Raw genomic sequence first — 23,017 nt, 5'->3', positions numbered from 1 at the left:
AATCATTAGCTATATATTTTTCTCCAAAATGTGCCAAACTAAAATAGCCTGTGTACCTACATGTGTCAGACAAGAACTATGCTCATGTTGTACACCCAAAAAAGAAATATGACTACAACCCCACATTTCTTAGACACAAATCACAGAAAGGCTGAATAAAGGTGCTTTATAAAGTTGTTCCAAACAGGGAGGAAACAGAACTGGACTGAACATTCCAGTCTGGGTGGGAGTGGTTTAAAAACTGAATACAAATTGCAGTTGCTGTACCTGTCCCTTGCCCTGTCACCAAATTGCCCAGCCTCTGGCCTCAAATCTTGCAAAGATTGAGAGAATTTTACCAGAAACCTGAACAGGATATCAAATTCGGCAAAATTCACAGAACTGAAAGCCTGGCTTTTAAGAATACAGCTTTTTAGCATTTTTACGTGATCATTCCCCTAGTTGTAAATTTTTATTTTTTTAATTTTTTAAGTTATAACTGAATTCATGTATGGATAATTTCATTTATGACAAAACTGTGACCTGTAAAGAAAAGAAGGAGAGCAATAGAAGAGCAAGAAGTCCAGGACAAAAGACCAAAAACAGTACCAAAACCTTTAATTAAGGAAAGAGTAGCTTAATCCTGGTTTGATGTGGTTGAAATTATTTCAGAGATTGATAAAAAGATTCAATTAAAAAGACTTCAAATGCTACCAAAACCAACTTGTTTCCATTCTGAATGTCTCTTTTTATTTGTAAAGACTGGCATTACAATTGAAAAGGACTCAAAATGGAGTAATGTACACATCATTGGTGTTTCATGATGCAACTGATGGAGTCCCTGAATGGATATTGCTTCAGCTTTGCTTTTAAAAAATAATTTAACAAGAAAATCTTCAACTCCACTATCGATCACAGGTGGCAGAAATGAAGAAAGAAAAAAAAAAAAGAAACCAAAATTACTGTCAAATTCATAACATATATTCATATTGTTGGTTGATGACACTTGTTCCAGATGTACAATAAAGCCCACAACACTTTATTACTATGGATATAATTATTGTGAATGTTTTTTCATGTTGATCAACTTGTTTCTGAAGGTTGTTTTTTGATTGTTTTAAACTTGCATAATAAACATGCAATGAAACATTTCTTGTTAAAGTGTTTTTTGCAGCTGTCTTGTATTCATACAAAGATTTCATAAAGTAGCAGTGTTGTATCAGAGCATTACCAAAATAAGAGCAAAAGCTAAAGAGGAAGGAAAATGTGAAATTAACTTGATGAGAATAACCTAATCTTGTCCTGAGACACTCCAGTCTTATTAAAAAGATGTGCACAATCAAATCCCTTCCTCCCAAACCCACCAAAACCACAAAATAAATACTAAATTGGAAGGGAAGACATAAAGAAAAAGAAAAAATAAAAATGTTATCATGCACTCATCTTCTGCATAGCTCAACCCACATATAGTAAGGCACTATTTCCCCACAACTTAGTGTCCACATCAATCTTTTACGGTGCTCTGTGAACTATATTTAGTTCCTTCCAGGATGATGAAATAAACAGACCAAATGAGTGTTGCTACCATGTCACCCCATGTGTGATCTTTTAGACAAGGGTATCATCTGGCAGTTTCAAAAATAAGCTGTCTCAAGTCTCTACTTGTGTGTGCATGTTATGTATAGGGACATCTTTTGCCTGTGCAAGTGGTTGGTTTGGTTCCAAAGTTGCTGTAATTTTCCATTGTTCTTTACTCCAGTGTTCTCAAAGCAAATACACAAGAAAATAAAAGTGCAGTTGGGTCATTAAAAACAGAGCTTTGGTGCTCCAAAATGCACACAGCTTTGGGGATTTAAGAAATCTTTTAGACATTCCCAAAAGAGATGGGAAAGAAATGGACATTTTTGTCCAGAAATCCTCATTTTTGCTTAGTTGAGCTGGTCTTCATATTGTTTTCGGAAGCAATCACCAGCAGGGAAAAACTCCCAGCATCGTTCTTGGTACATTTTCCATACATATGATTCCTGAAAGAAACACAGTTTGAATTATTTAACTTGATTTAATGAGAAATCATCAACCATTACTTTTTTTCTCTTTATTCATATATCACTTCGCATTTGATTCTGTGCATGCCAGGTTGTTGAACATCAATCTAAAAAATCATGTTAATGATTTTGATTAGTTTAGAATAGCTTTTAGGATTTTGTCACCCAGTCAAAAAGTACTATAGAAATGCACAGAAGAGAATCAGGTAGTTTAGTTCTTTTTGCACATTGAGGAGCACTGTAAAGCTCAATTAAAGCTGGCCACAAGACAAATAGCAGGATAAGCAGAATATTTTATGTCATAGAAATTTGTCTGAATTTCTGCATCAGTCATATCAGAACATGTCTACAAAGAACACATAAACCAAAATGACCTTTATTGTCAGTATTTTCTGAGTCAGTGGCATTTGGTATTTCTTACTTTCTGATTATTTGTTTGGGTAGGGCTCTTTCTTGAGACATTCCAAAGAATAGTAAAGAATATGTGAGTTTATTTCTATTTTAATCACACCACTTAAATATGGTTTTTATTATGCAACTTTCATGATAAAAAGGGCGTATGTTGCACCACTTACAGAATCTTAAAATTATTTAGGTTGGAAAAGACCTTTTAGATTATTGCATCCAACCATAAACTAGTGCCAAGTCCACCACTAAAGTATATTCCTAGAAGTTATGTAGTATGAAGTACATTCCATTTTCAAACTAAAACTAGCAGTATCAAAGCTGAATAGTTAGTAGAAACCTGTCTTCAGTGAATACAGTAGGACACACTGCCAAGAAAACAGAAAGTGCAAATAAAAAAGATATTTAAACATCTCAGTATTAAATTCTCAAATGAAAAATGGATGTTCAAAAATAGCAAAGCAAACACAAAAAATCTTGTACTGGACAAATCTGAGATTTATACAAATAACATGATTACAGCACACATGTCAGAGTTCAGAAAGAGTAAGCTACATAGATTTATAGCAAATCATCCCTCTGACCTAAGTCTGTAGGGCTATATATATGTGATACTATTATTTTGCATTTTGATCTGCAATACAGGAACTTGCTTAGTCAGCTGGAAGACGATTACTAGGAAAGAAAGACTAAATTTTTTTTTACCTAGTGACTTTCAATATACTTAAAGGAAGTTGAAAGGGGCACCAGAAGTTTGAAAGAACAGAGAAGAAACCTCCAGAGAAAAGTTCACATATTTTTTGTTTTAAATATATGCACAAGTTCTTTCATATGGATTTATTCAGGAATGTAGACAAAGATTATATGTAGATGATAATAATGAAAGACAAAAACCATTATAAAAAGAAACAAAAGAGAGAAATGAAGAGTGCTGCTTTCACAGAATGCTTCAATGTTCTGTTTATCATTATTTTTGTTTATAGTATGTATTTATATTTTGTGGAAATAAAAATCTAAAAACAACAGGTTCAGATACCAAAAAATGAATAGAAAGTGCTACAGAATTGATACTCCCTAACACTGAGCAAACAAAGTCTCAAGAATTACTTAGAAGAATGAGAATTAAATTCCATACCATACAGGGACTATCCATTAGAAAAAATTTAGTTTTTCCAAGCCTGAATGATTTTTATTTTAGAATCAGCTGACATTAATAGAGTTGTTCAACCTACCTGTCCTGTATGCTCGGTTTCATCTTTGTTAATAAGATACATCAGAAAAAACCTACAAGCAAAGAAACAGCTTTTGTGAATAAAGTGTTGGAAAATGTTAGGCAACCCACAAGGAGATGAATATTCTTCAGCAAGTATAGTGATAATGCTGTTCATGTACTTACAAGTTCCAGATTTCTATCTATGATACTATTCTGGGACAGATTAAACACTTTCCTGACACTGCTGACATTCACAGTTCAAACAGTAGAATATTAAAATGCATAATAGTCAGTTTGACTTAATGAAGTTAGCAACTCATCTTAAATGAAGATTTTCTATACTTTCTAATCCAAAAATTACAATAGATATTTCCTTGCCCATGAAAACCCACTTGGAAGTAGACAGAAAATGGTCAATGGAAATTTTTCTACTCTTTACACACTGAATAAAAAATGCTTAAGATATCTAAGAGACTTTTGTTGTTGAAATTATAGGTTGGGGATATTTTAGTAGCGTATGCAAGATCAACATGAGCAGAAAAGAACTTGCAATTTAAATAAAACAAATATTAGTCTTGAGGGTTTGAGCTGACATTGACCAAGTTTCAAAATTTCAAAATTCCACTCATAAGAGACATTCTCTCCAAACATATGTAAAAACATAAAATATGATCATGAACCAAAAGAAAAAAACCCAGTTCCTCAGGCTGAGGCACTTCAGGTATGCTATAGTATACTATTTGTTCACTATTTAGCAAATAGGAACAAAAACCTGTATGATAGTGCTTTAATGTATTTTCTTTGCACAGCTTTTTTTTTGGATGGAAAGTTTTTATAGGCCTTTTTTACTTTGCAGTCTCATTATTTTGTGTGTATACAGTGAGTTTAAAAACACAAAGACACAATCCATATCCCCTGCTTCATAATGACAGCACTAGTATAAAATACACTCTGGCACTGCATTTCCATAGATGAGAGGAACAGTATGAAATAGTGATTGTAGATCTGATAATTGGCTTTATTTAGTTTAGTGGTCACTGCTGCTCTTCTTGGATTTTCCAAAAGTGGACCTGATGCCCTTGGTTAATCCCTCTCATTTCTAGCTCGTCCTTACAGTTCCCCTACCTCCCTTTGTCCCAGTCCTCTTTGTCAGCCTCAGCTCTCCACACAAAATATTTTGTCCAATATAAGTTTTTTTTGTCCTATTCCTGTGTTTGTTCTCTCTTTCCATCAGTCTCCAGGCCAGGTCATACTGCTCCTCTGTACCCTACACACCTCACTCAATTTTACAATTAATGTGGCCTCTGCAGCCACATATCAAGTTCATTCCCACTTACAAACTTCTTGTGCCACAACCAAGCTGGAAAGCAGGATATGAAACTTAGTTCCTTGCTGTCACTACCACAGAATCAGACATTCAGAAAGTGTAGGTGTACAGCAAAGCCAAACAGTACTGACTATTACTTATGCAAAAGAGGTAATCAGGTACCTGTGAAGGCTGCAAGGATCATGAGTTAGTGAAGAGTGCATTTTTATTGTACTCACAAATAATTGGCCAAGTTGTGCTCCTGTAGTGTGTGTGTTTCAAAGCCATGAGGCACTGTATCAAAGTAGTCATTTCCTATTCCACAGATAAAGCACTTCGTCTGCAAGAAAGAATACACAGCACTTCAACACTGCAAATAACACTTGCTCTGCTTTCAAAAAAGGCAAAAAAAAAAAGGTAAAAATTTTCTTGAAAATGGCAATGCAGCATTTATAATATGCACTGAACAAAAAGGCTTTTCTTTTAATGATTCAGACTGCATACCTCAGTAAAAACACTTGAATAAAAGCTTAGCTACCATCAGAATAGGTTCTTACTGTTTACAAATATAAATCTTTGCCAGCTCTAAGTGAACAGGGATCAGGAGACAGAATAGTATACAATGGTCACAGCTGACATTTTTACTGTTAAGCAGCACTTACTGTGACCCATGGTAATATTTACCTCAGTGCTTGCCCAGCTGAAACTGAATATGCTCCAAGTTGACATTACAAAGCACAGATGGTTTGTAACATTTTCCTGACTTCTAACATATATACTTCAATGACAGAATAGGAAACCACAAAGTACAAGATACTTTCACACATATATTAGCTGAAGAAAATTACATCTGAGATGAAATGTAACATGGCACTGTTAAGACCCTGTATTAGAAACCTCTAGTTTGAAGATTTAAAAGACTTAAATAGCCACAGACACACAATTCATTATAATTCACATTGTATGATATCAGATCATGTACCGGACTGTATTTTCCTCTTAGTTTGAAAAACTATCCACCTCTAAATCTTATTTTGACTGAAAACACACACGTTAAATCTGAAAATAGGTATGGTTCAGCAACTGAATGTTCTTACCTCCATGTCTTCCTTAACTTGCTCTTGCTGATCTCTTAACTCACCAAAAGCATCAATAATTAAACCTAGGGTTTAAGTTAAAATGATGGTTAATGCTCAAGAACAGAATTATGACAAATAACTGGAAAACCAGGGATAACATAACTCTGTTAAAGAATATTAAATGAAAATCTTCTGCAGACAAAACCATAAAGAAAAAAGATCAAGCCAAAGAAACACCAGGAACATGGCTGGCAGTACCGTTTTGAATTATGAAATGGGACAAGCAGACTTCTGTTTTATTCCCAGTGCCCTAATCTTGACTTATTACATTAGGATATACGTGGGTGTACAGTGATTAAGGCCCTACTATAGAAAAAATAATACTGTGCGTTTAACAGAGTTGAGATATTTATTATATGGCAGATGCAGAGAGGCCCAGAGCTCCATGCATCCTCTCTCATGATGGTTGTCATGTAGCACAAGGTTCCACTATTGGAGCTCTGACAGAAGTAAGGCGTCATTTGAGGGAGACACAGAAAGAAGAAGAAAAAGAATCACAGGCTCTACAGCTCAGATTATAAACTGCTTATAACCTTGGCTCACTCCAATACAAATAAGGATTAATTGCACAATGACCATTGACACTCCTGTACACAAAGCTTGACATGAAAGGACTCTATTCTTCAGCCACTCACAAAATGAAGGAACAAACCACATGAAATATGCCACTTCAGCGTATAAAATATTTTCCACCCTCCCCAAGCTGCTTAAAAAAACCCTGTTGATTAAGAGTAATAAACAATTTACCACAAGCTCAAAGTTTCCTTTTGAATTTCCTCGTAGTGAGTGAGAAAGCACCCTTACTGCTGACAAAATCATCCTAAGTTAGCTGTCAGCTGACAGAAAGCAATGAGGTATCAGTATTTATGACAGCAAGTGAACCCAGAAAAACTATTTATCAATTTTTCCAAAATTGAGAATATACTTCTGTTAACTTGTGTGAAATTTATTAAAAAATGACCTCTTGACAATATTTTAAAGGCAAAGTATGAAAACAAAAAGGGATTTAAGTACTTCAGGTAATAACAATAAATGTAATTAATGAAAGCATAATAAAAAAAAATCCATCCTTGATATGCCAGAATAAGGTATCCACTGTCCAGATTACAACAGTGAGAAGCACTATCAGTCGAATAGTTTCCCTAAAATTCCAAAGCCAACTAACGGAAGCTAACTTTCTGCTCTCATTAACCAGGCTATCCTAAAGCTGTTTCATATCAGGCACCTTTTTTACTCTTAAACATTGTTCAAATAAGGAGGCATCGCACAAAACAGCAATTTTTATTTGAAAAAAAAGCAATTTTTATTTGAAGAAAAGATTTAACCTCTTAAAGCTATGGTCCAATTTTCACACCACTACTAACAATCTGAAGATCTGCCAGAGAGTCAAGAACTTACGCTGTTGGCAGCAGAATTCTGACAGCAGTACTGATTTATCTATATAGGATGGGTTACACTGAAGGACAATTTTAAGTTGTGCCACAAGATTTCTATAGGAGGCTTTTAGAAGGGGCGATGACAAGACAGAAACTGCAGTGACATCAGTATTCTTAGAGCAAAAAATGTATTTTGTTTCTATTGATCCAGTTAGAGCCTGTTGATTTTACTGAGGCTCAGAAGAGCAGTGTATGAGTTAGCTGGGTGTGATTTTCTATATAAATCTGTCCTTCATTATCTGCCCTGCTATGCTGTCTGAATTTTAGGTTTGTGATTACCACTGCACTAACATGTTTGTGCTGCCAAATAATGCTTTCAGTCCCACTGTGGATTACAAATGCATACCTTGGATAATTGCAAGCAGGATGACAATCACAAAGAAGAAGAAAGTGATGTCAAAGATAATCCGATAGATTTCATATTCATCTCCTGCTGGATCTTCTATTTCGTCACCAATGCCTCCTCCTGCCCGTACTCCAACATACATATGAAACATGTAGCACTAGAAAAGACAAAACAAAGGGATAAAAAGGCTGTTTGCAACTGAAAGTAAAAATTCCCAGAGTTACCAATTCAGGAAATGGTAGAACTGGTCTGTGGTCTAGGAACTATGATAGGTCAAGCCATCTTTTTGTCTCCTTTGAGATTATGCATATTTCTGATGGAGGGGAAATGCTGCTGTGCAGCTGAAGCTGCAGTATTTCATGTTCTGTCATTATGTAGCAGTTCAATAAGATCAAAAGTTCAACTACCAGAAGTTCAGCAGCACCCCATGATTCATGTAAAATCATTTCAGCAGTGCAAACAGGAAATATCATCACAACCATAGCCATCTCCTTTTCCAATTTCCTAGCTCAAAAGTGAATTATTTGCCCCATTTTTAGTGTTTCAAATTCAAATTTAAAAAAAACCAGCCCTCCTCCCCAAGCCAAAATAAAACAAAAAACCCCACAGCCAAGCAAAAAAAATCTTTGTGAATGCTTGTGCAGAGAACAGGCTAATGACTGAAAATGTCTGAGAATAATACTGTGAAACTATGATATGAAAAGTGGTGTAACAGGTCTGTCACTACAGTTGCCTGCGATGCTGACAATACAGAATTTCCAGTTTTATCATGTTACAATTTAATAGAAAATTACGGTATCACTCTCTAGAGATCTAGAGCAGGGGATTGTTTTTTTTCTTTAGGCAGCTTTGAAAACTACAGGTCAAAAGCTCTCGCCCTCTATCAAAAAATAATGATGACAGTAACTAACTCCCAAAACCTAACCATAAAAAAAAACAACCCCATTCTTCTATTTCTATGGCATGTTGTCCCTAAAATCCCTTCTGTAAGAAACTGATATAGTACCATACATTTCTGAGTGACCCTTGCCTGAAAAATCTAAGTTTCTAGAGACAGCTTATACTCCAAGACTGAAAGGTAATAATGAGTGAATGTAGTGTTACTTACCTAAAAAATTTTGGGTTTTTATTTCTAAAAAATTACGTATATTCATTTTCTTTTAAATCCTATTTCAAGGCTAAGTGTTTTTACAAGAGACAACCCTGATTTACAGCATATCACATGCTATTCTAACTCATTCCTGTACAGTATTATAGTCTTGTTGTAAGTGTATTTTCAGAGAATTACAGAGCAGGTCAGGTCAGGGTGACTTCATGAGGTCTCTACTTCAAGCAGAGCCCAGTAAAACCTAAAAAAAATTGATTTAGGTTTTATCCAAGTCAGTTCATTACAATTTCCTAAGGATGGAGACCGCAACAACCTCTCTCAGCAATGTGATCCATTGCTTGGCTCTCCTCAGTCAGAACACATTTTTCCACTTTAAGTCCACAGTCTCCTGCCACTCACTTCCTGTTAGGAATTTTGGATTTATCTTCCCAGCAATCTTTCTGCAGACACTGGAAGCTCCCCTTACACACCCTCGACCCTGAGACTTTCTCTTCTCTAGGCCAAGCCAGACCAGTTCCCTCCGCCTCTCTTCCCACAGCAAGTGCTCCAGCACCTGACAATTCAACAGCCCTTCACTGATTAGTGCTCCAGTTTATCTGATTTTGTTCTGCCAAATGTCCCAAACCAGACAAAAATATAGACATACTACTCGGCTTCAACAGTTTATCTATTTATTTGGCTTTTAAATGTTGACTCCCTGGAAGAGATTCATGTCACATAGCACATTGAAATACATTTAACTGTTGCACATGATTGTTTGTGGAGAGATATTAAGGGCAATGCATTTTGGAAATTCTTTGTGGATTAAGCTCTACCTACCACCCATAACTCCAAAGCCTGGCACCGTCATAGCTAGTACAAAATATTTTAAGGCGGTTCTGGACACAGTAGTAACTGAACTTCCTATTAAAGATAACTATGGCAATTAATGCTAAGATGAATGACAGAGCTTAAACAAGAGTTTGAGTATTTGCATTACTTATGAAAATGATTGCAAGTAACTGACCCTCCTCCTAAATGACCTGTCTAATTTCAAGATTCAGAAGTGCTGCCCTTTAGGCAGCTCAGCTTCACAGCTTGTAGTTGTTTTTCATTTTTTGAACACCATATTTCTTCTATTCCTTTATAGATGTGTTTGCTGAGCATTCACAAGATCTATTGAAGATGTTCATCATATTTGTCCCTTTGACTTCAGCTGTAACCTTTCCTGCCTGCTGGCTAATGATGCGACTGTATGAATACCAATTAATGAGAAGGTCAGGACAAAACCACAACAGCTTGAGGAAAAAAAAAAACAACAAACAGAAAGCAAAATAAGACTTACTGTTAGCATATCATCACATTTCATGTCTGGCATATCACCGTCTTCACTCTTGTTGTAGAACTTGCGGAAAAAATTGAATGCCACTACTGTATACAAGTATACCACTACTGCCAGTAGTCCCACTGTTAGGACAAGCTGGAAGACAAAATTACAGAAGGGGTGTAAGACCACTATGGAAATGTGATTTATAGTTTCTTTCTTTCTTTAATTAAAAAAAACCCAAAAAAAACAAAAAACCAAAAACCCCAAAACTGAACAAAAACAGGAAACTAACAATAAACTGTACATTCCAGCAGCAGGAAAACTTTTACTATATCTGTATTCTTGTAACACAGAGTAATATATCTGCACATTCCCATGCAAAGATTGTGTGTTTCATTTTATTTTGATCAAAGACTACGTTTCAGAAACATAATTAAAAAGAGAAATCTTATGGATAGATACACAATGAATAATCTATTAAAATCATATGCAATCCCCATGATCAGATAAAAATCTGAAAATTCACTACCTAATAGTAATATTACTATCACCAAATATATAGTTAATTGAAATACAGTTATCTACTGATTTAATAGGAAAGCATTTTTTAATATGCATTAAATCACATATAAAAAACCCCTGTTCCTAATATTTTAATATCTCAGAAAAGCAGCACCAAGTACTCCACCACTCAACTGCAGCATCATTCAGATTTTGCTCTGAGCTTAATGGAAAGCAGATGGGAGGGAGCTCCAGTATCTTGTTAATTGATATTTCACTTGTGTAGCTCCCAGATCTAGAAGTTCCTTATAAATAATCTTCCCTTAATTCATAGGTAATTTGCTAAAACTCCAGGACTATATTTAGAAGGGAGAATACTTTTCCTTTTGCTTACAAATCCCATTGTCTAGTTTCCTCGTCAACTCAAGTTCCAGAGTTCATGATGAAAGAACATTTCTGTTGTCAACCTGCAGAGCACCTGACTCAAGTAATGAAGTGATTTTTCCAGTGTACTCCTTAAGTAAAAAAGCCGAAAAGAGATGGCAGCTGATACCTGTTTGCCATTGTGGGTGACCGATGACAGGATAGTTCGTAATGTCTTGAATCCCATTGCAATGTCAAGGAGATGAGCAGCAAAGAAAAAATTGTTGTAATGGCCAAGGACTGACATGGTCATGTACCATGCTAGGTAAAGGAAAGACTAAAAGAAAAAACAAGTACATCCAAAATAAAACTCATGGCTTTCATCTTTAACTTAATTCAACAATAAGGAAAAGCAGAAATTCCTCAAATATGCTTTTCATTAAATAGATAACAGTTCTTTTTAAGCAGAGAATTTTCTAGATATCGTTGAGAATTTTCTATTCATGCAACAATATTAAATCCTCAAATACAAAGTCAACAAGACAAGGGAAAAATCAAGAAATTCAGAACTCATATTATAAAAACTAATTTTTTTATTATAAAAAATATTTTTATACTAAAAACTAATTTTATATTATAAAAACTAATTCTTAAACCCTTATTTTTAAATGTCTCTATTTTAAATGTCTTATTTTTAAATGTCTCTCTATTTTTAATTGTCTCTATTTATTTTTAAATTGTCCCTATTCTCAAAAAAAAATTTTGATTTAAATTACTTTTAAAAATAATTTCTGAATTATTACATTAAAATATTAATTCCTAAAGTTACTTAATTATAATTATAGCACTCTGCAAGCAACAAATGGAATTTTATAATTTGTTTGAACTTCTAAAATGCCTATTTAAACATATAAGTATTATTTAAGTAAAACACAAATGTTAATTTCATCTGATCCTCTATCAATTATTTTTTATTGAACTTAAAGACAGTATTTATAAAAGAAATTATACTCCATCCCTTAAAATAAATACTCCAAACACTGTTTACAGACCATGCTGTATCTAGACCCAGAAGCTTACTGAATACCTTCAGATTACACTTTCATTTCCATCTGTCCTAGCTCCAAAATATTTTTCCCTAATTGTTTATTTTACCAGTAAATTAAGTAGGCAAACAAGAATCGTAAGACTGAAAAATCATGATGACTGACTTCTTAAACTGCATTTTAACATTCTTGTTTATCTCTCCTTGTTTTTTTGCTTTTAAAGACTCCTTTTTCAAATTATTGAAATAATTTGTATCTTTCTGTGGCACACCTTACTATTGGCTTCAGTGATACAAATTTAGCAATTCCAGATACATTAACTATATTGCTGTGCTCCAGGAATAGTCAAGTGTTCATAATATTTATGAACAATAAGAAAAATGGCAATTAGCATTTATGTGATCAGTTTTCTAATTCTACAGTGACGTGCTTTCTTATTGCTTCTAATAAAGTGTGTAAGAAAGAGGGCAGGAATTGACAGAGGTTCTATTAACTACTACCAATGTAATTGTGAAAATCTTTTGACAATGTCTCCTTAAGCTTTGAAGATTTACTTCTTGTAGTAAAATAAACACAATCCAGAGTATTCCATGGCTCTCATTGAAGCACTTTGCATTAACAAGCGCGTATTTCTTTTTAGAACACGAATACATACATATATGTATACACTGTGAAGCTTACATTATCAGTGAAAACAACTCCTAATTTCCACATCTGATACTTAACATCAATGGAATTTAACCTGTAAAAATAAAAAAAATAAAATAAAATTGCATTTTATAGCAAAACACAAGTGGAAAACATGAAACACAGTCTGTAGGAAGTGTATTGTCATATAACAGGAGTCAATAGGTGATCAATTTCTCCAAAAGCTGAAATACATCAGAACCTTGTTCTAATTCATACTTTTACTCTGGAATGAATCTATAAGGAAAAAAAAAAAAAAGTCAAAAATCAAATTCATAAGTACTGTTTCGAATTCATCAGACCTAATGCTGATTGATTTCTAAAATTTTATCATGCATAAAATATACAAATGAAATAAGCTGCCTTTAAGAATCAGTGGAGAAAAAAAAAAATTATTTTCTTTTTAATGCAACCCACCTAAACCTGAAGTAGCTAGTCAAAAAAGGTAACCGAATTTGCACCCTAAAATGCCAATTCTTTACCTTAGTTATTATAGCATACCTTTAGTGACACAATTAGATGACATTAAAGACAGACAAAGTTAGATCAGATGAATCTCAGAGCTTGTTCAGAAAATTGACCCATTTTTCTAAGGATATAAGGAAAATCATTAATGAAAATATGATAATTCTTACCAGTTAATGAGTTTTGATATAGGTACTTAGGAAAATCTTCTATTAATGTTACCTTTTGTAAATTAAAAAGCATCCCATCAGATAAAAAACATTCTTTATTAATTGTCAGTTAGGTAGAAAATGCCCTTTTTATTGCACTGTGTCAAAATTTTGTGCCAGGCAATGAACAACATCAATAGATGATGGATGCTTTATTGAGAACGGTGCCACTTGACCATTACAAAAAAGAAAGCATTGAACCAAAATAAAACAATGAGTTATAGGTGCCTGTAAGCTTTCTGTGCATCTTGAAGACAGAGCACATAATAGATTGAGGTATCCTGCAAAAATCCTGTGCAAGGATCCACTTAAGATCTTAATCTTAGGCTTAAGATTCCCAAGTAAATAATCAAAGGAGGAGGTATTTTATATTAGCATCCATAAGGAGAAAGGTTTGAAACTGAGATTCCCACACGTGCATCTTTCCTTTCAGTGGAACAGGCTGGGAATTTGGACACTGACAGTGACTTTGCCTGCCTCAACCACACAGCCCCTACCCACCTGCTACTTAGACAAACGGGCACATCCACACTTTTGTAAATCCTGTAGTGTCATTGTAGCAAGTATAAATCTTGAGACTTCAGGTGTAAAAGGTACTGCAGGTAAAATTCCTTACTTTTTCACTAGCCATTACAGGTAAGAGATAGACTGTCACTTGAGGAAAAAGTCTACTGGTTCCCCAGGAACAATCCTGTTCTCTGAGGTACTACATTACTAAAAATAGGGTTACCCACTCCAGAATCTTTTGAAATCCTAGATTGTTTTATCTCATGGCAATGAAGAATAAGACCTTTTAAATTCTTCTACATTCATAGGCCAACTGCATTCATTGTTTGTACACTTCACATTTAGGATATGTTTGTACACATCATATTTATGATAAGTTTTAGTATTAAAAAAAGTCATTAGTATTCATTTTTGAAACTGTTATAAAGTAGATAAATGTACCTTCCTGAAGAGTATATTTTGTTATGTGACTGATTCTGCAAATTTTTATAACTGTTTTTTATTTTCCTGCAACATATTAATCTCTTATGTGTATGGAATGATTCCTCCAGGGAGAACATGAAAAATGGATGAGGTCATACATTTCTTTTAAACTGTATATAAACATGGAGGAGGAATTAGAGATATTAAAAAAAAAGGCATCCTTTGGACATAATTCTAAAACTAAATATTTCATCAGCCTTCTCCATCAGCTTCATTCAGATCAGTTTTTCCAATATTATTCACAGAAACATTATTTAAATGTTTTCCCCCTCATATGACTATGAGCACAGAGGGAAGGAAAAGTAGTTTTATTTTGTTTTTATGCCAATAATAAAAGTAGTAGTTGTTTTTTTTCTAAACTCAAGCACGGGTCCTACTGTAATTCTGCAGCAGAAAAACAGCGTGGAAGAAAGCATTCTGGAAAGCACTTCTACCACAATATTTTATTTTTCTTTTAAATGCCAGAAATGCCAGAGTACTCAAGCCTTTACACTGCACATGATTGATTGTTCAGATAGACTCCTGTTGTATTAATATCCATCTTTTATAAAAAGATCTTTTATAAAAAGATGCGTAAAAGAGCCATCCTTACAAAATCAGCTCTTGCTTCAATGCAGTTCTAATCTACCAGTAGTCTCACTGTCCAATTCTCATAATCCTTGCACATCCATAGATAAAACACTGCTTTTAGAAAAAACTTTAAATAAGCCCTTACATAAGAATTTCTGTAGCATTAAAATTCCATCTGTAAAAATATGTTCTATCTAGCTAAATACCTTTTTTATAATGCAGAACCAGAAAAAAACCTGTTTTGCAGTGCTTTGTAAAACCTGAGGATGCCCCTGTCCTACAAAGGAGAATTTACTGCTCTGAATGTCTAGGGGCTTCTCTTTCTGTCTACCAAATGATAAACAAAGACATCGCTTAGAGAAAACAAATTATAAAAGGATGTGAAGATTTATCACCCGAATCCCAGATTTTACTAGTCACTAGCACTTAAATTTATTCCATCATTTCTTTATAATCAGAACACACAGTGACATTTTTTCCCATTCATTCCAGCAGAGCTGAACTGAGAACTTGAAACTGAGATACTTGAAACTGTAATGACACTATCAAAACAGTGGGAATGTGATGTATTCAAGCAGCTGTGCACTAAACTAAATCTTCATACATAAAAAAACTAGAGGAATCTTGCATATACATTGTCTATAATTAAACAATTTACTGTATCATTCAACATAAGAATTGATTTCTTATGCAAATATACATAAACAAGCAACAGATGTTTTATCTGAATGACAAATCTTGAATGTTTAACTTACACAAACCACCAACAAAATAAGAAAAAAAAAACAACAACCCAATCACAAACAAACTGTACACAAATGCTTACACAGCAGAAAAGGAGCTATCCTTCTTTGGTTTCTTCTTTTCTCGAGCATCACTAAAATCAAGAGCAGCTTTGTCCATTCCTAGTAATTCACTGATCCTGTCACGGCCATAGAACTCACCGTATTTATCCATTACCTAAAGTTAGAAGGAATATTCAAAAATATTAATCAGTGGGGTAGATCAGCAATTATTTGGCCTGTCTCTGAAGACAAGAGATTTAACATACAAGGAGCCTGAAAACAGTGCTTCATGACTATGGATGACATTGTGATCACAAGATCGCAAACGTAGAGTTATGGCAAAAAATTATTTTCAGTGAATTCAAAACAGCTCCATCTCATTCTTAAAAAAATTAACATGTTTCATAAGTAATTTTACTGGAAATAAACCTTTCCTTGCTTTCATTCTAACTGAACACTCAGCTCCTTCGTAAATATTATCTGTTCTCATTTTAAAAAGAATAATCACAGAAATACAAATTTTTCTTTAACAAGATCATAACTCAGTGACAGTGAGTAGGTATTTTTCCAACTTTCTAATAGGAAATGCTTCAAATATTTATTATTATTTTTTTGAGATTTTTAAGAGGCCATTTCTGTATGAAGCCTGAAAACAGAGCTTCATGATATGGATTATTTTGTAGACCGGGGATTAAAATACAATTATATATGAAAGAAGACATTCAAAGCAAAATAGTATATTTGAAGGCAGTTAAATCATACAGTGCAACTCCTCAGCCAAAGCTAAAGTACAAATCTTCCACACAACTTAAAACCATACCCTTTCCTTTTGATTTGAGCCTTCCTTGACCAACTACATTGACAGAAGCAATATAGAATTTTATTTCCTTTCTCAAGTACTCTGTGAAAGCTACTGCTTCCCCTTTGCTTAGACAGACAGGTAGAAATCTGTATCTAACAACACAAAATATGAAAAAAACATTTTCCACAGCAAAATGAATACACAATTCAAAGGATTTTTTTTTGACAAGTTGACCTAAGACTGTTTCAAAGTAGAAGAGCTAAGAGTATTAAAAAGGACATGTTTCCAAAAGTATGATATAAGGCCGGCATTAAAGTGTGAAGAAGGGGGAAATCTGCTCCAATAACATGCACACCCTTTTTTTCAGTTGTGACCAAACACACTAAAAAGATTATTTTTCCTGTAAGCTATTGTACAAACATTCAATTTATTTCTTAAGAGCAAGCTGAGAAAACATTTAAAATCGCATTTGTAAGAAATGAGCTTCTGCACTCCCTGCTTAGAGAGGACTACTTTTTTCAGCCCTATGCAATAAAAGCCCATCTGCACACCCCCAAAGGAGCCCAGAGACACAAAGCTTGGGGGAGGGTACAAAGAATACCTTGTCCAGCTAGTCCCAGGGCCATCAGCCCATTAAAGGCCCCTTTCCTCAAACCTAGAGGACTACAGTGGCACAGTGGCAGGCAGGAACCCAAACTATGGATTCACAGCAAGTGGGTGCTCTGCCTGCTCCCTCCCAGAGCAATCCCAGGAGAACATCAGACCAAAATCTGAAACCCATCTAAATGGTCACTGGTAAAAACTCTCCAGATCACCTGTCAGACTAAGAGGATTACTGCCAAAGGATACATACACTATGTATCCCATAAATGAGATGTTACTGGATATTACAGGGAGAATGCAGAGATGGAGAAAGGGATGGATTTAGGTGACTTGGGGAAGAAAAACCATGGGAAAATAGAGAGATAAGGGATAAAAGAGGCCAATGCATGTATATACGTTTCAGGCAGATATAGTTGCCCTATGCCTAAATATCTCTATCTGTCCTGTCTTCTTATTAATTAATTTTTAACCTTCTATTGGGTGAGGGACACCATTCTTTATGTATGGATGTGAACACATAAATACAGACAAGATACTTTACATAATTTGCTTTATAAATAGAAGTGCAGACAAAATTCTTCAAGTAATTTCATGAAGATATTTGAATTCCTGTTTTATAAAAAATCTGTATGTAGAAAAAGTTTGAAATACGTATAAAAGAAAAAAGTTGTAAGAATGTGGTAAGGAATTCTGTGTATTTTAAAACTGTAAATATGGAAATCTACACTGAATCAAAGTTATATTTCAAAGAAGTGTAGTCCACATTCCTCCAAACATGAACAGAAATATGCATTAGAATTTTATTTTAACCCCATAAATCTTTTTAAAAACAAGCCTTACCTTTCTTTTCACAAACTTGTCCCAATAGTTATTTGGAAAAGACCTGAAAAACACACATAAACAAGATTACATTTTAGACAAATATATACCAATTCTGTTTCCAAGAACCTCCATGTGGTGACTATCACCAGTAAGTCACTTTGAACCCTCTGGAGCAAAAGTTGCCAAATGGTGCTCAGCCTACCATGTAAATGTGAGAAGCACAGCAGAGCCAGTGCCTGCAGACAGGATTCTAGAGCAGCCACATCCCACACACAGTCCCACCAGGCAGAGAAACAGAACTTTAAATATGTGATGCAAAGCACAGCTCACTCTTGAACTGACAACAGTGCAAAAGCATCATCACTGTCTTTCAAAAACAAATCCATCCCATTTCTTTTCTCTTTTATGAAGACAAATAATTTTAAGGCAAAAATTTGGGAATACCTAAGATTAAACAGTAATAGTAAAACTGATAGTAGACATTAGCCTTGCAAGTGCCTGAAAATTTTGTATATCCTTGCTAGAAATACATCTCTAATAATTGCCTATTTCAGATAAGATGGATGATAAGTATGTAATCGTGGAAATAGAAGAACAATTACTTGCAGGGCTATAATGAGACAGAGTAAGTATAAACTCACTGTGTGTTGATTACAAGTCGATCCCACTGTCCCTTAATATCATCTTCTGATGGCTGCTCAGTTATATATAGCCCATCAAATTCCAATTTCCTTGCCACTTCCTTTTCTCTCTTAAAAATAACCAATGGAACCTGCAGTTGAAAGAGAATACAGGAATTATGTAAAATGCACTGATATGTCTGCAGACTTTAAGAAAATATGGTTACTATGGAGAAATAAGTATCAAAACTGAAGAAAACAAAAATAATACTTGAAAAAATTAAAAGACTTAACAATTCCCCAGAACACAGAAAAGGTGGATGGTACCTAGGATATACACTAGGATCAGGTCATTCAGAATCATTGAACTACAGTGTGCTAAACAGTTGAAAAAAGATGGTCAAAACACCTGAAGAGGGATCCTTCCAGTAAGATCAGTTTTTCAGTGCTATGAAAGGACTGGAAGTAGTCAAGTGAAATAATTTTTTTTTTCTTAATCCCTAGAAATTCTAGTTCCAAATATTTTTTTGGGATGACATTTTTGGATTTCATTTTGATACCCACAGTTGTTAGAGGCTCCTTTTATTTGTTAAAGAATCTTTGAGGTTTCACAGTGAAAAACAAAGTGTTTTTGCTGCAGGGAGCAAAGACTGTAAGAAACAAGAAAAGAATTGTCAGCAGCTGAGACACCTAGCCAGGCTTTACCTACAACTCTCTTTCATCAGCTGGATGACTTCAAAAGTAAATTTTAAGTAGACAGATGTAAATAGTGGTCAAAGCTGGGTGGATTTTTCTAAGAAATCTGTTACCAAAAGAAAGTAAACTCTACTCTTTCCTGGAACTATTTCACAGGTCCCTAAAATGCACCCACCTTGAATTACCCACCTGACAGTAACAGTAGTCAAGAGTATGTGGAGCATACTGAAATAGTAATAATGAAAATCAAGACTACTCAAGCAACTTGGAGTTACATTAGATACAAAACAGAAGAGTTCAAACACTATTTTACAACAGCTAAATGAGAAAAATGTAATAGATTTCATGCTAAGCAATATTTAGAAGCAAACCTATCACACAAAGGCCTGCAGTTCAGGAGACTTTGGACTTAAAGATCTCCAAAACAGAGAATGAAACCATATTTGGACCATATTATGGTTTCAGAATTAGCAAGAAGGCAATTAATTAAGATAAATATTGGTAACAAGGTTTTTTCCCTTCTAGTCAGAGAATAAATGTTAAAACAAAATGTAGCATAAAAAGCCATAGTAGAAACAAATATAAAATTATTAGGTGGGAAAATAGAACTTCTCAAAAACCAGAAACATAAGCTTCCATGCTGCATGGCAACAGATGCAACAAAAAAAAATCGTTGAATATCTATTGGGCTGTAGGGATACTTAAAGTAGAGACAAAAAACAACACTAAATGTAGCAATATGCTGAGCAAGCTACAAATTCAGACCTTGTCTTTTAGCACAGAACAAATTATTAGCCACTGAAGGATGAAAAGAAAAATATTAAGGACCACATAAGATCTTACTAAAGATACAAGGACAAATGAGCAGCTGGGTCATATCAAGGGTCCATTTAAGACCCTTAATATGCACTATCCTGAACTTCGACTAATATCTTTTACCCTGGAAATGTGTATAAATGGGGGAAGTACATGTCAGATATACTTCTCCCAGCTCCAGAGATTTATGACATTTGGTTTTCTTAAACCACAATCAGCATTTTGCCAATGGAAGTGGCATCTTTAGTTTTCACATTCCTAACAGAGAGCTTTTCCAAGATATCCCTTTAAAAGATGCTTAGGCTCCTGCCAAAACACTACCAGCAGAGTGTGTGTTTATGAGCAGGCATTTTATAGCCACAATATGCAACAGCTGTATTCCAAAATGCTGCATTCTTTTCAAATAACCTAACTGACAAACTAGTAATGCAGCATCTAGAACTGCCATCTGCATCCTGTGGGTTCACACCTTGTCTTGGACAGTCACAAGCAGCTTCTGAAGCAGATTACTCCTGTAACTGTCTGACTGACAGCAAATCAGACTCTGGCCTACAGGTTCCTGAACAGACACATCACCTAACAAACACTTTCTGTGTACATTACACTAAGAACACAGATTTCTTTACACGGTGCCCAACCTCCTCAAGCAGGTTGACTTTTATTCTAAGTTAAACAGATAAAGAACCTAGAAAAAACAGTTAATATTTTTCTTACTTTCAAACAGTAATACCCTATGATGCAGAAGAATGAGATGACCGTGTGTAGGATGGCCAAAATCCTCAGTGTGGGCTCCATGTAGCCACTGCTTTCTTCCAGGACATAGTGCACTGCAATGACCCTCTCATCATCACTTTCCAGGATGTTCAACTTGGTACTTTCACCATCAGATACCACAGGAAGTTCCTTTTCTTCTGGCACAGCAGATGTGGAGACCTGTTTAAAACACTTTTGATATTGCAGCTGCATTCCTTTGACAGGAGCTTTACAATACTACAAGCTAAGTAATTGAGCTGAAAAAATGATACCAAGAACAATACAGCTGTAAAGAAACTTTAAAGAAAGAGGTTTTTTAGCATAAAAATGTCCACAAAGAATACCTCAGCAAGACTTTTTCATCTTGTTACACCAGTCTGTGATAATGTACTTTGTTTTTCCTTGTTTTCACTGTCTGTCCATGTTACCAAATTTGGTCCATGATGAATTTTATCATTTCAAATTCAAGAAAGGGCACAGCCCTCTTACAAGAAACCCCTGACAGTCTTCACCATCACAGCTCTCTGGCAGAAAATGATTCAGGTCCAAAGAGTCCAGAGTTGCATTAATGACACCACAATTCTTGACGAAATCACTGTTATTCTAGGCAGCTTAAGATGATGTGACTCCTGGCTGTACATACTCTTTCAGGAGAGCATAATGGCACAAGAAAACACCTCAACTGACACGGATTAGTTTAAGTTACCCATGAAAGCTCAGCTTGGCTGGTTCACTGTATGGGTAAATGGAGCATCTGAGGCAAGGGTGTGCCTCTCAGCCTGCTGCCTTTGTCCCAGCACAATTCTCTGTCAATAGCTATTTGTGGACTGCAAGTCTATTTTTACTTCACACAAACATTTCAGCTGTCACCATGTGAGATTTCTGAAGTGGTAGGATGAAGCAGGTATTTAACCTGTTAGGCTTGGCTCTTATACCTTAGCATACTGACTACAAAAGCCAGATGTTTTCCAGTGTGCAACTTGAAAGGTGATATTTTGAGAAATTTACCTTATAGAAAAGAAGGATGAAGTTGATGGCAAAAGCAACAAATAACGCCAACATCCTCATGTTGTAAAAGTTGCGTGCAAAGTAATTCTGAAAAGAGAACAGAACATAAATATACTTTTCCTAATAAAGATTCAACCATCAATAGTAAGCTGCTGCAGAGAGGGGTTTTTTGTGGTTTTTTTTTCCCCCTTATAGAACTTTTTCATAGAATTATAAATATTAAAAAAAACAAACCAACAAAAACAAACCAATAAACATTTGGAGTGATTTACAAGTTCTCTCCTACTCTCTATGTGCAATAATGAATAAAGGACCCTGTGTTTCACTCCATTCACAAAGGATGAAGGATTTCTAACTGCCTCTTACATCTTTTTCATTGTCCTCTCGATACACTTGGAGACAACACAGAGACATCACAATGTAAGAGTAATGTAATAACAATACAGAAGTCTCTTATCTTCCCTGTAGTTCAATATCCATACATATAACAAATTGCTACTTTTACCAAAAAATAAAAAACACTGCATATAAGTTTATTATGATTATTTTCTATTCCAAAATCAACTGCATTTTTACCAGGCCAGCAAAAACTCATCTGTGACCTGAGTACCATGAATAGAAAGCTTTTCTGACATTTTGATGCCAGGACTGCAGAAGTGTATCTTTTCCCTCCTGACAGCTCACAAACATTTATAGCACACATTTCGAATGCTTTAACACTCCAACTGAAATTTTACCATTTTTCATCCCTAATCATAGATAAAACCATTAGTGAAATATAAATGAGACTATTAGAAAAAAATTAAGCTACCTTCACATGATTGCTATCTGACTAGTCAAAAAATGTATCTCAGTTCAAAAGCCGAATTGAAACAATTTTTTAATATGATTTTGACTGAAGTTCTGTAGTTTTGCTATGTTCTCATGCTATGAGTCAGCCATCCCTACACAATTATATACTATATACATAAAAAAGGGTATTTTTTTTTACTTTGCAT

General features: G+C 34.7%; 1 protein-coding gene across 6 annotated transcripts in view; it reads right to left on the bottom strand.

Moving 5' to 3' along the window:
- Positions 1–580: 580 nt before the first annotated feature.
- Positions 581–23,017, bottom strand: part of RYR2 (ryanodine receptor 2) — a 378,942-nt gene continuing 356,505 nt past the window's right edge. For all 6 annotated transcript variants that reach the window (XM_019006059.2, XM_019006061.2, XM_015621997.3 and 3 more), the window contains 13 exons: positions 22,020–22,106; positions 20,973–21,191; positions 18,768–18,898; positions 18,145–18,187; positions 15,941–16,074; positions 12,875–12,935; positions 11,338–11,484; positions 10,302–10,436; positions 7,870–8,026; positions 6,046–6,110; positions 5,188–5,288; positions 3,662–3,713; positions 581–2,003 (listed from right to left, as the gene is read on the bottom strand). In XM_019006059.2, coding sequence (XP_018861604.1) covers positions 1,908–2,003; positions 3,662–3,713; positions 5,188–5,288; positions 6,046–6,110; positions 7,870–8,026; positions 10,302–10,436; positions 11,338–11,484; positions 12,875–12,935; positions 15,941–16,074; positions 18,145–18,187; positions 18,768–18,898; positions 20,973–21,191; positions 22,020–22,106 — 1,428 coding nt within the window. In that variant the 3' untranslated portion in view covers positions 581–1,907. The remainder of the gene's footprint in view (positions 2,004–3,661; positions 3,714–5,187; positions 5,289–6,045; positions 6,111–7,869; positions 8,027–10,301; positions 10,437–11,337; positions 11,485–12,874; positions 12,936–15,940; positions 16,075–18,144; positions 18,188–18,767; positions 18,899–20,972; positions 21,192–22,019; positions 22,107–23,017) is intronic.

Source organism: Parus major, chromosome 3 (assembly GCF_001522545.3).
Source record: "Parus major isolate Abel chromosome 3, Parus_major1.1, whole genome shotgun sequence".
NCBI classification, from domain to species: domain Eukaryota; kingdom Metazoa; phylum Chordata; class Aves; order Passeriformes; family Paridae; genus Parus; species Parus major.
Note: the sequence above shows the minus strand (reverse complement) of the source record. Positions and strands in the feature narration are given on the sequence as shown.